This window comes from Canis lupus, chromosome 20, assembly GCF_011100685.1.
Source record: "Canis lupus familiaris isolate Mischka breed German Shepherd chromosome 20, alternate assembly UU_Cfam_GSD_1.0, whole genome shotgun sequence".
NCBI lineage: Eukaryota > Metazoa > Chordata > Mammalia > Carnivora > Canidae > Canis > Canis lupus.
The window spans coordinates 38792693-38807001 of record NC_049241.1 but is presented as its reverse complement, the minus strand read 5'-3'; the positions used below and the strand labels follow the sequence as shown (position 1 = coordinate 38807001).

At 40.0% G+C, this 14309-nt stretch overlaps 1 protein-coding gene across 10 annotated transcripts in view; it reads left to right on the top strand.

Moving 5' to 3' along the window:
- The window catches only part of DOCK3 (dedicator of cytokinesis 3), a 504793-nt gene that overhangs the window by 304911 nt on the left and 185573 nt on the right, over nt 1-14309 (top strand). For all 10 annotated transcript variants that reach the window (XM_038566321.1, XM_038566316.1, XM_038566315.1 and 7 more), the window contains one exon: nt 9883-9967. In XM_038566321.1, coding sequence (XP_038422249.1) covers nt 9883-9967 — 85 coding nt within the window. The remainder of the gene's footprint in view (nt 1-9882; nt 9968-14309) is intronic.

The following is a 14309-nucleotide window of genomic DNA, read 5'->3' as shown; positions in this document are numbered from 1 at the left end:
TGAAGACTGTTCACCTAAACAATTAGTAAGACCATTTTTGAAAACAGCTCTATACTACATCTGTATACCGATGTATACCTCCTGCTTGTGTCCATCTGTTCAAGAGTCTCTTTTTCAGACATCGTATCTCTTTGATCACAGTCCTTATACTTTAGGCCATGTTTTGGCTAGTAAAGTAACACATACTTATGATAATTATAACAGGAGTGGCAGTTTACAATGCCAGACAGTGCGCTAAATGCTTTACAGTAGCTTATGATAGATATGACAGTGTGGCCTGGGGGAAGAGCCAAAATGCAAACCAGGCAATTGACATCAGAGCCCATGCTCCTCAGAACTCTGCTGCCCTACCTCCCTGTGCTAGGAAGACAGAGAAGAGACTAAATTAACCACTCTCTGTACTTGCTGTTCACTATTCTTAGGGTAAACTACAGACAGAAATAGCCAGAAACCTCCTTTCCGGAATGAAATATGTAGTGAGCCTCTGTGGCTTTTCACCATGCAGCATCTCTGCCTTTTTCCAATGAGGCCAGTCCTCCAATTTAGCTTTTGAAAATTACTCTTCCTCCATTGAAGACTAGTGGACTAGTAGAAGGAACTCAGTCTTCAGTTTTAGCAGATTTCTCATTAATAATTTTCTTATTTCCTAAATAATGAAATCAAGAATCTAAAAAGTATTGTGCTCTGGTGACTTCTAGGAGACAGAAAATACTATTCTTGGGAGAATTATGAACATTTGCTTGCCTCAAAACTGCTGTATTCCCTGTATCCAAGATCATGGGGGGGAAATTATAGGTTCTCAGAGAATCCCTGTGAGTGAGTGGTTGGGTGTATGCATGGACAGTTGAGTGGACAAGCAAGCTAAGGGTGTCATAGTACTGAGACAGAATTTGCATAAATGCCAGTCTACACAGCCCATCCCTGTGTATGGTGCACAACCACACAGCACATACACTGAATCCCAGCCGTATTGATTTAGGTCCATTGGATTTATTTCTAATGCTATCGTTTTGAAAATACCTGTTTTGTTTGCAATATTCACACAGGCCTTTTTGTTACTTAACTGTGACATTTAACTATCATATATGTTATGAGCACTAATGGTTAAAGAATATGTATGGAATTTTGATTCTCATTTTTGTATTTAAAAAAGTTTTGATAGCATGACTATAGAAAATTGGAAAATGTTTTTAGTGCTCAAATGTATGATTCCATTTCCCTAATATAAATACTAATGTCATCTATTATCTTTTCACTGCTTTTCTACATGCTTATAAAAGTATTTTAAATACTTTTGAGATCATATCTGCAAAATTATCTTTATGATGTAAATTGCTTTTCATGACAAGGGAGGTGAAAAGGTTGTGCTTCAGCTTTCTCGTACTTTCCATGACACTGCTGCCTTTACCTGCAGTAAGTGTTGGAGGCTAGAGACCTGAAATTGTATCAAAGAAATTAAGGATAACTAATAAAGTGACTAAATGCAATATTTCTTTGATATAAGAAGGCAGGATCCTAGTGTTAGAAAAATCAAATCGCTTCTCAACTTAAATATGTTAACTTCAATAATCGTACCCAAAGTTATTTCTTCTTTAAAAATTCATGTTTTTCTTTTCTCCCTCTCGAGAGAGAGAGAGAGAAAGAGCATGGGTGGCAGGGGCAGAAGGAGAGAGAGGATCCTAAGCAGGCTTGGCACCCAGCACAGAGCCCCCCAACACAGGACTAAATCTCAAACCCTGAGATCATGAACTAAGCCAAAATCAAGAGTTCGATGTTTAACCATCTGAGCCACCCAGGCACCCTATAAAAACTCATGTTTTTCTATTAAAGAATAATGTAAGTTATAATATATAATAGAAAGGCTTGAGATTTTATCTTTTTAGTAGAAAAATAGGTATATCCTTTTTTTTCCCCCACTAAAAAGCACCAATCTAAATTTTCATTCTTAATCATGGTTATCATATTAGCCTATACAATTAATATGTTTGTTTCTACCTTTTTCATATAGTTTTGAGTTTCTGTTTTTATTTTAGCAATCTTATTGAAACTTCTTTAATCTCTTCATACCTTTTCCTATAAATAGGTCACAAATTATAAATAAAACAAATGTATTTTGGATGTATAGATGGTTTTAATTTTTAAATAAAATAATTTATTTTTTCACATGGTTTTATTTTATTTTATTTTTTATGTTTTTATTTAAATTCCATGAATTAACACACAGTGTGGTATTAGTTTCAGGTGTACAACACAGTGATTCAACACCCATACAACACCCAGTGCTCATCACAAGTACTCTCCTTAATCCCCATCATCTATTTCTCCGATCCCACACCCATCTCCCCTCTGGTCACCACCAGATTCTTCTCTATAGTTAAGTGTCTGTTTCCTGGTTTGTATGTCTCTCTTTTTTTCCTCCCTTTGTTCGTCTGTTTTGTTTCTTAAATTCCACAAGTGACTGATATCATATATTTGTCTTTGTCTAAAGTTTGACCTATTTTTGATACACATATCTCCATTTATTTTACTTTTATAGCTGCTAGCATTCTAACACCTTCTATATTTCTTTTTTATTTTAATGGAGTTCAACTTGCCAACATATAGCATAACACCCAGTGCTCATCCCATCAAGTGCCCCCCTCAGTGACCGTCACCCAGTCACCCCCAACCCCCGCCCACCTCCCTTTCCACCACCCCTTGTACGTTTCCCAGAGTTAGGAGTCGTTATGTTCTGTCTCCCCTTCTGATATTTCCCACTCATTTTTCTCCTTTCCCCTTTATTCCCTTCCACTATTTTTTATATTCCCCTAATGAATGAGACCATATAATGTTTGTCATTCTACGATTGACGTATTTCACTCAGCATATACGCTCCAGTTCCATCCACGTTGAAGCAAATGGTGGGTATTTGTCATTTTTAATGGCTGAGTAATATTCCATTGTATACATAAACCACATTTCTTTATCCATCTTTCAATGGACACCGAGGCTCCTTCCACAGTTTGGCTATTGTGGACATTGCTGCTAGAAACATCAAGGTGCAGGTGTCCCAGCATTTCACTGCATCAGTATCTTTGGGATAAATCCCCAGCAGTGCAATTGCTGGGTCATAGGGTAGCTCTATTTTTATCTCTTTGAGGAACCTCCACCCAGTTTTCCAGAGTGGCTGCATCAGTTCACATTCCCACCAACAGTGCAAGAGGGTTCCCTTTCTCCACATCCTCTCCAACATTTGTTGTTTCCTGCCTTGTTAATTTTCCCCATTCTCACTGGTGTGAGGTGGTATCTCACTGTGGTTTTGATTTGTATTTCCCTGATGGCAAGGGATGCGGAGCATTTTCTCATGTGCTTGTTGGCCATATCTGTGTCTTCTTCTGTGAGATTTCTCTTCATGTCTTTGCCCATTTCATGATTGGATTGTTTGTTTCTTTGCTGTTGAGTTTGATAAGTTCTTTATAGATCTTGGATACTAGCCCTTTATCTGATAGGTCATTTGCAAATGTCTCCTCTCATTCTGTAGGCTATCTTTTGTTTTGTTCACTGTTTCTTTTGCTGTGCAAAAGCTTCCTATCTTGATGAAGTCCCAATAGTTCATTTTTGCTTTTGTTTCTCTTGCCTTCGTGGATGTATCTTGCAAGAAGTTACTGTGGCTGAGTTCAAAAAGGGTGTTGCCTGTGTTCTCCTCTAGGATTTTGATGGAATCTTGTCTCACATTTAGATCTTTCATCCATTTTGAGTTTATCTTTGTGTATGGTGCAAGAGAGTGGTCTAGTTTCATTCTTCTGCATGTGGATGTCCAATTTTCCCAGCACCATTTATGGAAGAGACTCTTTTTTCCAGTAGATCGTCTATCCTCCTTTGTCGAATATTAGTTGACCATAAAGTTGAGGGTCCACTTCTGGGTTCTCTATTCTGTTCCATTGATCTACGTGTCTGTTTTTGTGCCAGTACCACACTGTCTTGATGACCACAGCTTTGTAATACAACCTGAAATCTGGCATTGTGATGCCCCCAGCTATGGTTTTCTTTTTGAATATTCCCCTGGCTATTTGGGGTCTTTTCAGATTCCACACAAATCTTAAGATGATTTGTTCCAACTCTCTGAAGAAAGTCCATGGTATTTTGATAGGGATTGCATTAAACGTGTAAATTGCCCTGGGTAACATTGACATTTTCACAATATTAATTCTGCCAATCCATGAGCATGGAATATTTTTCCATCTCTTTGTGTCTTCCTCAATTTCTTTCAGAAGTGTTCTGTAGTTTTTAGGGTATAAATCCTTTACCTCTTCGGTTAGGTTTATTCCTAGGTATCTTATGCTTTTGGATGCAATTGTAAATGGGATTGACTCCTTAATTTCTCTTTCTTCAGTCTCATTATTCGTGTATAGAAATGCCACTGACTTCTGGGCATTGATTTTGTATCCTGCCACACTGCCGAATTGCTGTTTGAGTTCTAGCAATCTTGGGGTGGAGTCTTTTTGGGTTTTCTATGTAGAGTATGATGTCATCTGCGAAGAGGGAGAGTTTGACTTCTTTGCCAATTTGAATGCCTTTTATTTCTTTGTGTTGCCTGATTGCTGAGGCTAGGCCTTCCAGTACTATGTTGAATAGCAGTGGTGAGAGTGGACATCCCTGTCTTGTTCTTGATCTTAGGGGAAAGGCTCCCAGTGTTTCCCCACTGAGAATGATATTTGCTGTGGGCTTTTCATAGATGGCTTTTAAGATACCGAGGAATGTTCCCTCTATCCCTCCACTCTGAAGAGTTTTGATCAGGAATGGATGCTGTATTTTGTCAAATGCTTTCTCTGCATCTATTGAGAGGATAATATGGTTCTTGGTTTTTCTCTTGCTGATATGATGAATCACATTGATTTTTTATGAGTGTTGAACCAGTTTACATCTCAGGGATAAATCCCACTTGGTCATGGTGAATAATCTTCTTAATGTATTGTGGATCCTATTGTTTGGTATCTTGTTGGGAATTTTTGCATCCATGTTCATCAGGGATATTGGTCTATAATTCTCCTTTTTGGTGGGGTCTTTGGTTTTGGAATTAAGGTGATGCTAGCCTCATAGAACGAGTTTGGAAGTATTCCATCTCTTTTTATCTTTCCAAACAGCTTTAGTAGAATAGATATGGTTTCTTCTTTAAACGTTTGAAAAAATAAAAAATAAAAAATAAATAAATAAACATTTGATAATATTCCCCTGGAAAACCATCTGGCCCTGGACTTTTGTGTCTTGGGAGGTTTTTGATGACTGCTTCAATTTCCTCCCTGGTTATTGGCCTGTTCAGGTTTTCTATTTCTTCCTGTTCCAGTTTTGGTAGTTTGTGGTTTTCCAGAAATGAGTCCATTTCTTCTAGATTGCCTAATTTGTTGGTGTATAGCTGCTCATAATATGTTTTTAAAATCATTTGTATTTCCTTGGTGTTGGTGGTGATCTCTCCTTTCTCATTCATGATTTTATTAATTTGAGTCTTTTCTCTCTTCTTTTTAATAAGTCTGGCTAATGGCTTATCTATCTTATTAATTCTTTCAAAGAACCAACTCCTAGTTTTGTTAATCTGTTCCACAGTTCTGGTCTCGATTTCATTGAGTTCTGCTCGAATCTTTATTAACTCTCTTCTTCTACTGGGTGTAGGATCTATTTGCTATTTTTTCTCCAGCTCCTTTAGGTGCAAGGTTAGCTTTTGTACTTGAGTTCTTTCCAGTTTTTGGATGGATGCTTGTATTGCGATGTATTTCCCCCTCAGGACTGCTTTTGCTGTATCTCAAAGATTTTGAATGGTTGTATCTTCATTCTCATTAGTTTCCATGAATCTTTTTAATTCTTCCTTAATTTCCTGGTTGACCCTTTCATCTTTTAGCAGGATGGTCCTTAACCTCCACGTGTTTGAAATCCTTCCAAACTTCTTCATGTGATTTAGTTCTAGTTTCAAAGCATTATGATCTGAGAATATGCAGGGTACAATCCCAATCTTTTGGTATCAGTTAAGACCTGATTTGTGACCCAGTATGTGGTCTATTCTGGAGAAAGTTCCATGGGCACTTGAGAAAAGTGTGTATTCAGTTGTGTTTGGATGTAAAGTTCTGTAAATATCTGTGAAATCCATCTGGTCCAGTGTATCATTTAAAGCTCTTGTTTCTTTGGAGATGTTGTGCTTAGGAGACCTGTTGATTGTAGAAAGTGCTACATTCAAGTCACCAAGTATAAGTGTATTATTATCTAAGTATGTCTTAACTTTGGTTATTAATTGATTGATATACTTGGCAGCTCCCACATTCGGGGCATAAATATTCATGATTGTTAGGTTCTGTTGTTGGATAGATCCTTTAAGTATGATATAGTATCCCTCTTCATCTCTTACTACAGTCTCCAGGATAAACTTTAGTTTATCTGATATAAGGATGGCTACCCCTGCTTCTTTTGAGGACCATTTGAATGGTAAATGGTTCTCCAACCTTTTATTTTCAGGCTGTAGGTGTCCTTACCTCTAAAATGAGTCTCTTGTAGACAGCAAATAGATGGGTCTTGCCCTTTTATCCAGTCTGAAACCCTTCACCTTTTGATGGGGTCATTAAGCCCATTCACGTTCAGAGTTACTATTGAAAGATGAATTTAGTGTCATCATGATACCTATTCAGTCCCTGTTTTTGTGGATTGTTCCCTTGGACTTCCTCTTTCTATTACAGAATCCCCCTTAATATATCTTGCAGAGCTGGCTCTGTGGTCACATATTCTTTCAGTTTCTGCCTATCTTGGAAGCTCTTTATCTCTTCTTCTATTCTGAATAAGAGCCTTGCTGGATAAAGAATTCTTGGCTGCAGGTTCTTCTCATTTAGGACCCTGAATATATCCAGCCAGCCCTTTCTGGCCTGCCAGGTCTCTGTGGAGAGGTCTGCTGTTAATCTAATATTTCTCCCCATAAAAGTTAGAGATTTCTTGTCTCTTGCTGCTTTAAGGATCTTCTCTTTATCTTTGGAATTTGCAAGTTTCACTATTAAATGTCGAGGTGTTGAGCGTTTTTTATTGATTTTAGGTGGAGATCTCTCTATTTCCTGGATCTGAATGCCTGTTTCCCTTCTCAAGTTAGGAAAGTTCTCAGCTATGATTTGTTCAAATACATATTCTTTGACCTCTGTCCCTTTTGGCACCCTCGGGAACCCCAATTAAATGTAGATTTTTCCTTCTGAGGCTGTCATTTATTTCCCTTAACATATCCTCGTGATCTTTTAATTGATTTTTCTGTTTTTTTCCCTCAGTTTCTCTCCTTGCCATCAACTTGTCTTGTGTCACTCACTTGTTCTTCTACCTCGTTAACCCTCGTTAGGACCTCTAGTTTGGATTGCATCTCATTTAATTGATTTTTAATTTCTGCCTGATTAGATCTAAATTCTGCAGTCATGAAGTCTCTTGAATCCTTTATGCTTTTTTCTAGAGCCACTAGTAGCTTTACAATTGTGCTTCTCAATTGGCTTTCTGACATTGAATTATAATTCAAATTTTTTGACTCTGTGAGAGAGAGGACTGTTTCTGATTCTTTCTTTTGAGGTGAGTTTTTCCTTCTAGTCATTTTGCTCAGTGCAGAGTGGCCAAAAAAAATTTGTACTGGAAAAAGGAGAAAAAGAAGAGAAAAAAGAAAAGACAAAAGAAGAAAATAAAAGGGGTGGGGGGAAGCAAACAAAACAAAAAACAAGGGGGAGTATCCTCTGATTCTATGTACTGTAAATCCCTCGACTTCCCCTGGAACTTTCCAGTGCTGCTTGGTCAATAACTCACTTTCCCCCTGTCCGTCTAGCTGGTCTTCTGGGGGAGGGGCCTGCTGTGCTGATTCTCAGGTGTGAGCACCTTGGGGTAGCTGCTCAGCGCCTTGCCTGGTGCCTGTTTATCCTGTGAGGCCACTGTGAGGCTCAGTGGGGGTTGTTTATCCTATGAGGCCTCAGGAGGAACAACAGTGGCTGCGGCCAGCTCTCCAGCCTTAGAGTCAGCTCCCGCAGTAACTACCGCAGCTCCCAGTCCGCAGGGGCCTGGATCCTCCGGGGGTGGAGGCTGCTGATCTGCACAGCTCCGGGCCGCCCGGTGGCAGGAGCATCCTGGCTGTCCTGGGCCCTCAGGCCTCTGCCTGTCCCGGGGGGAGCGCCGGATATGGGCTATGTCCCCCGGTGCCCTGGGCTCCGGGACCTGCGCTGATGGAATCGTGCTCGCCGGGGCGCACAGCCCCCTCTGCCTGAGCCACAGCCGGAGCTGCTCCCGGGTCCCCCGGGCAAGCGCTCCAGCCCTTTAGGGAGCTTGGCTGCGGTATGTGGTGCACTCCCCCCACCCCCGGGGTGCAGGTCCTCTGTTAGAGCCTGAGGACATCCCCACCCCTCCTGGGATCCTGCTTCAACTCCCTGCGAGCACCTTTCTTTCTGGAAAGATTGGTGAAGCTCCTGCTTCTCCGGGATGGGGCTTTCCTGTCCTGGGGGCACTCACCCTGCGGCCTTAGCCCGGCCCCTCCCGGAGCCCCTACCCCTTGGTTGCTTTTTATTTCTTTATTCCCAACCCCCCCCCCCCCCCCCCGTCTTCCTACCTTGATAGAAGCATGAACTCAAAAAAAAAAAAAAAGAAGAAGAAGAAGAAGCATGAACTCTTCTCACTGTAGCATTCCAGCTGTTCTCTCTTTAAATCTCAGGCCGAATTCGTAGGTTTTCAGGATGATTTGAAAGTTATCTAGGTAATTTGGTGGGGACAGGCAACTTGGGGACCCTACTCTTCCGCCATCTTCGGTTTTATTTTAAATAATGGTAGTTTTATCCACAGAAAGAGACTACAGAATTAGTTTTGCTAGCATTTTCTAAAAGTAGTTCATAGTCTAGTTGAAGAGAAAAATATATATACTTCTTTCATTGTCTATGGGATACTTTTGCCAGATGCAGTAATTTATAACCCTAGTGTTCGAGTGTATAGTAAGGTCACCAAGAAGCTCTGAAACCCTGATGAGAGTTATAGATCCTCTCCTCAAAAAAAATCATACATGAACACACATACATACTGTTGTAAGCAATTTTGGAGTCCACAGCCCCATAGCTCCATTTGACTCCAGGTTTAGAGAGTGAGAAAAGAGCTAAAACATTTACTGAACATAAATTATGTACCATATTTGAACCCAGGAGTCTGACTGTCTTGAGTTATTTACACTGCCTCAAACTGCCTGCCCTAGTTAGTCACTAATCACCATCTCTTATTCTTGCCTCCCCAAATTATACCAGAAATTCCAAATATGGGGTATTTTTTTTAGGAGTAATACTCCTTGGCTACAGTTTCATATAAAGTTTCTTAAGGTATTGGCTAATATGTGCTAAGGTCTGTACTATAACCAGTGTCAGTATCAGTTAAATTGAAAATGAGATAAAAACTCAAACATACCTTTCTTTGGGTTCAGTATCTTTTGGAGGCAATTTTTTATGTGTTGAATTACAAATCTGCTTAGACCCTGAATAATTTTTTCATCCTAATGAAAGTAATGCTTGACTGAGTCTTGAACATACTTGTAGGATTGGGAGGAAGAGAAAAAACACGACTTATTAATGATCTATAGAAAATATATCCTTAACGAACTCAAGCACTCTCTTATAGACATGATACTGAATGGATTCTTTTTACCATCACAAGACGAAACTTCTTGGTGATTAAAATTGTCAGTCTTAAAATCTCCAGCCCCATTTATTTACCTTAGGTGAGCACAATTAGGTATTACTGGATAAAAGCATGTCCCTGTTGGGGTAGTGTCTTAATCTCTATCCACAAGGTCATGGCAATTATGAGCTTCCAGTTACATAAAGAAAGATGAGTAATCTGAGGACATGGCATGCTGAGTGTGTTCTTTCTTTTTACTAGACATTTGGGCCTGGATTTGGTGCCTCGAAAGGACTTTGAAGTAGTGGATTCAGACCAGATTAGTGTCTCAGATCTCTATAAAATGGTAAGAAATCTACGCAGAGTATGCATGTTCCTGTACACCTCGTTTTTTTTTTTATCATTTTTTTCCTCCTTTTTCATCCCTAGTTATACTATGAAACAGTATTGCTAAAGTTGTTCCTTTGTCCGTCCCACTGTAGGTAAGGGGTCTTCCTTATTATGACACAACATACCACCTTAGTTTTCTAAATGGCATTACTGTGTAATGCTGTACCATAATATCCAGGGGTCATTTATTTGTTTGTTTTTCTGGTGAATGGAGTTCCTTCAGCCTGTAGAAGTTACCAAAATTCTGTCTCTCCCCACTTCTTAAAAATAGAAGGTAGTTGAAGCTATAAAGAGCCAATTTATTGGTTAATGTAATGATTAAACCTATAAATAAGGTACCAATATTTCTAAGTGAGACAGACCTGATACATCCTTAGCTGTCTGTTGGCTATTATTAAAATGTATTGAGTTAATTGACGATCAAGATTATATTTTACAGGCTGAATGAGAAGTAGCTAAAAGAAAGGTAAAAACTTTTAAGGTAAAACAAACATCAGAAACTTTTGGCAACTATTATGCTTAGACTAAGGGACTGAGTAAAACCTTTGAGGAGTTATGTATTTGAGAAGTATCTACTGGTGAGAATTATAGGTTTTAGAAAGAATTATAAATGTAATTTTTTATGGGGAACTTTGAGGATATGATGTTGCCTGTTTGAGAATCTTTGGAAATTTGCCTAAATAATATACAAGTAACCTATCAATTGCTTTATGTGTATTTGCTAGTGTACAAAAGCATTTGTGTATAGTTGCCTTAATTATGCTCTGTTCAATGTGATAAAATGGGATGTAGAGATTAAAAATGAACAAGACTTATCCCTTTCCTCAAGAATATCACCATCTGCAGTATTGGTTCTTAACCCTTTCTGGGTCATGAAGATCAGATAGAATTTCTTCCCAGGACAACCCAAGTATGGTTTTACATGTAAAGTTTACACTCAGTTTTAGGGAATTGGCAGTTCCTTCTGATGATTGCCCATGAAGTCTATAATTGGTCCTCATGCTTAGAAACTATTCTAGTGGGATCAAATAGACCACAAACAAACAGTAGCCATATATGTGTTGCATATACACTGATGTTGTTAGAAGGAGTGACTGATTACTTAGGGCTGGGAAAAATCAGTGAAAGCTCCAGCAGCAGTAATACAGAAGGTGAATCTTGAGGCATGGACAGGGGTTAACCCAGAAGACAAAAAAGGAGAGCTGTTCCCAGATGGCACACAGCATAGGGAAGTGGTAGTTCCTGGGAACTATATGATATATGGTAACTTTGGCATATAAGTATGTGTTAGTGATTGGGATAGTAAGATGCAGAAGGAGCCAAGGGTCAGATCATGAAGAGTGTTGTAAGCCCCAAAGTACACTCTGCTCAGTAGTCTGATGTAACCAAGGGAGTAACGTGATTGGATATGAGTTTTTTTTTTTTTTGGGATATGAGTTTTATATTTTATTTTTTAAGAGAGAGAGAGAATCTCAAGCAGGCTCCATGCCCAGCATGGAGTCTAAGGCAGGGCTTGATCTCACAACCCTGAGATCACGACCTGAACTGAATCAAGAGTTGGACACATAACTGACTGAAACCACCCCAGCACCCCTGGATATGAGTTTTAATGCTGTCTCTGTCTATAGAGAATATAAGATGCAGAAGACTGGAATCAGGGAGGAAGGACACCATAAAAATGATTTGGGCCATAAATAATGACTAGCTAGCAACAGAAATGAAAAAGAAATGCAATAGAGAATGTAGGTGTTAGTAAAAAATCAACTTGATCAATTAGATGTGGAAAGTGAAGAGAGAGTTTGAGGCTAAGAACTTCCCTCACAGTAGTAGCTTAGAAGATACTTTGGTGAGAATTTTGCATTTTATTCTAAGTGTGACAAAAGTCTGTGAAGGCATTTGAGCCGAGGAATTACATGATCTGGCTTATGTTTTAAATGGCTCCCTCCAGCAGATGTATGCAGAAGGACTGGAGTGGGGCAAGAATGGAAGCAGGGAGCAGTCATTCAAACAAAAATATTTTAATTTTCAGTATTTAGGCTAGAGTTGGAGCAAAGAAGATAATAAGAAATTGTTGGATTCTGAATGTGTGTTGGAGATAAATCCATTTGGAGTTGTTAATAGATTGATTTGGTATGTGTGTACAAAAAGAGAAAGGTCAGAGAAGAATGACTCTCATGTTTTGATCTTCCCGACTTTGATCTTAAAAAGTGGAATAGGAAATATTGTGGGAGAAGCAGGTTTGGGAATATAGCAGTGGGAATCAGTGTATTGGTTTGGTTTTTCCTTTCAAGTTTGAGATGACTTTTAAACTGCCAAACTGAGATGGTGAAAGTCTGGACCTCAGAAGTGAAGTTCAGATATAACAGTTTCAGTCATCAGAGTATATGTGGTATTTAAAGCTGTTGAAGGAGTTGACCACTCCCTTCGTTAGATCTCCATACAGTGAGACCCAGCGTTAGCAGATCCTACATAGCACTTCCAGACAGCCAAGCATCAATAAACATTGAAGCAAACCTCCCACATAAAAGTTAGAGACCAGAACAAATATATGTGAAAAGAACTTGGAAGAAACAGACAAGTCAGTAGAAGAATATGGTGATTGCTGTCTGCAAAGAGAAATGAGGAAACAACCAGGAAACTGGAGCAATCGAAGAAGCAATTGAAGAAGCTCTAAAAAATTACAAATGAGATAACTGGGATAAACTCGACATAAAGATTAGAAAATAGGATGACAGCAACAAAAAGTTAGCAATAGGAGAGAAATGTTAGAGGTTTGGTCCAAGAGGTCCAATATCCAGATAATGGAGTTTCAGAAGAGAAAACAGAGAAAAAGAAAGAAAATTCCCAAAGAAATCTTATTAAAAACTTTTCCAGGGTGGTGATATCACCAAGATGGTGGAGTAGGAGTTTTCCATCCTCTGCTCCCCATGAAGATCAGTAATTCAGCACAAATGAAAAATAGCTCTGGGAGAGCTCAGGAGAAAGCTTTCACTTAAGAAGCTTCAGTAATACAGTAGAGCAAAACCTTAGAATAACCATAAAAAAGGGTAAGAAGAACAATTTCATTTTCCTGCATCATTCCATACCCCAAACTGGTACTGCTCAGCACCAAGAAAGAACTCCCTGGCCTAGGGATGCCTGGGTGGCTCAGCGATTGAGCGTCTGCCTTTGGCCTGGAGTGTGATCCTGGAGTCATGGGATCAAGTCCCACATCAGGCTCCTCGTAGGGAGCCTGCTTCTCCCTCTGCCTGTGTCTCTGTCTCTCTGTCTCTCTGTGTCTCTTATGAATAAATAAATAAAAGAAAAATCTTAAGAAAAAGAAAAGAAAAGAAAAGAAAGAACTCCCTGTCCTAAAGGAGTTCTCCTTGAGTCCTTGAGCTACCAGCTTCCCAGCCCTTTAGGCCACTGTACAAAGACCCACTTTAGTTTTACCCCACCTAGAGACTGGCAAAGTTGATACATCTAGAGATAGGTAGGACCAAGGAAAAGGGTAGGGGCTACCCATGTCAGCCATACAGCGAGAGTGACCATGGTTCCAACTGGGCTGCTCTACATAGGATCCCAGCATCCTTTAATGCTGGACTTCAACAATCCTTATAGATGCTGCAAACTCCCTCAGCTTTCATCCCTGAGGACCTCGTCATGGATCCCAGCAGACTGCTCACAGAGGACCCCAGCATCTCTCACCTTTGAAGAAACCAATGGCCAGCAAAGCTGCCACAGAACCCCTGCAGATTTTTTTTTTACCAAGTTTTTCACTCCATAGGACTTTGCATTCACAGATGCCAACCCCCTGACCATCTCATGCTCTCTCCCTACCCCTTGCTGGGGCATGAAATATGCAGCAGCCAGCTGTAGCCTCTGTGGCTATGAATATGTAATATGCCAGCCTAGACTCCCAAGGCTGACACTCACAGTTATGTATATGTTCATGCCTAGCCCATGCAACTGTATACCTGCACACTGCTGGCCTGACTTCCATCACTGGCCTCCATTGTTGTGCATGCTCCCATGGTGAACTCCTGTAGACAGAGAAGTGTATACAGCAGCCAAGGCCCCCCACAGCCGCTTATGGGCCCATATCTGCCCTTGACATTTGTCAATGGCCTGCATCACTGGGCTCACCTAAAGCTAGCCCCTGCAAGTATGTATCTGCATACTGCCAACCCAACTCCTGTCCCAGTCTTCACTGCCTCTAGAGCTGCACAAATGCATGCCAACAACCAGGGCCCCTGCAGTTGCTAATGCATGTGCAATTGGCATCAGCCTCTTCTGCTGGTCCCAGCCCTTACCTTACC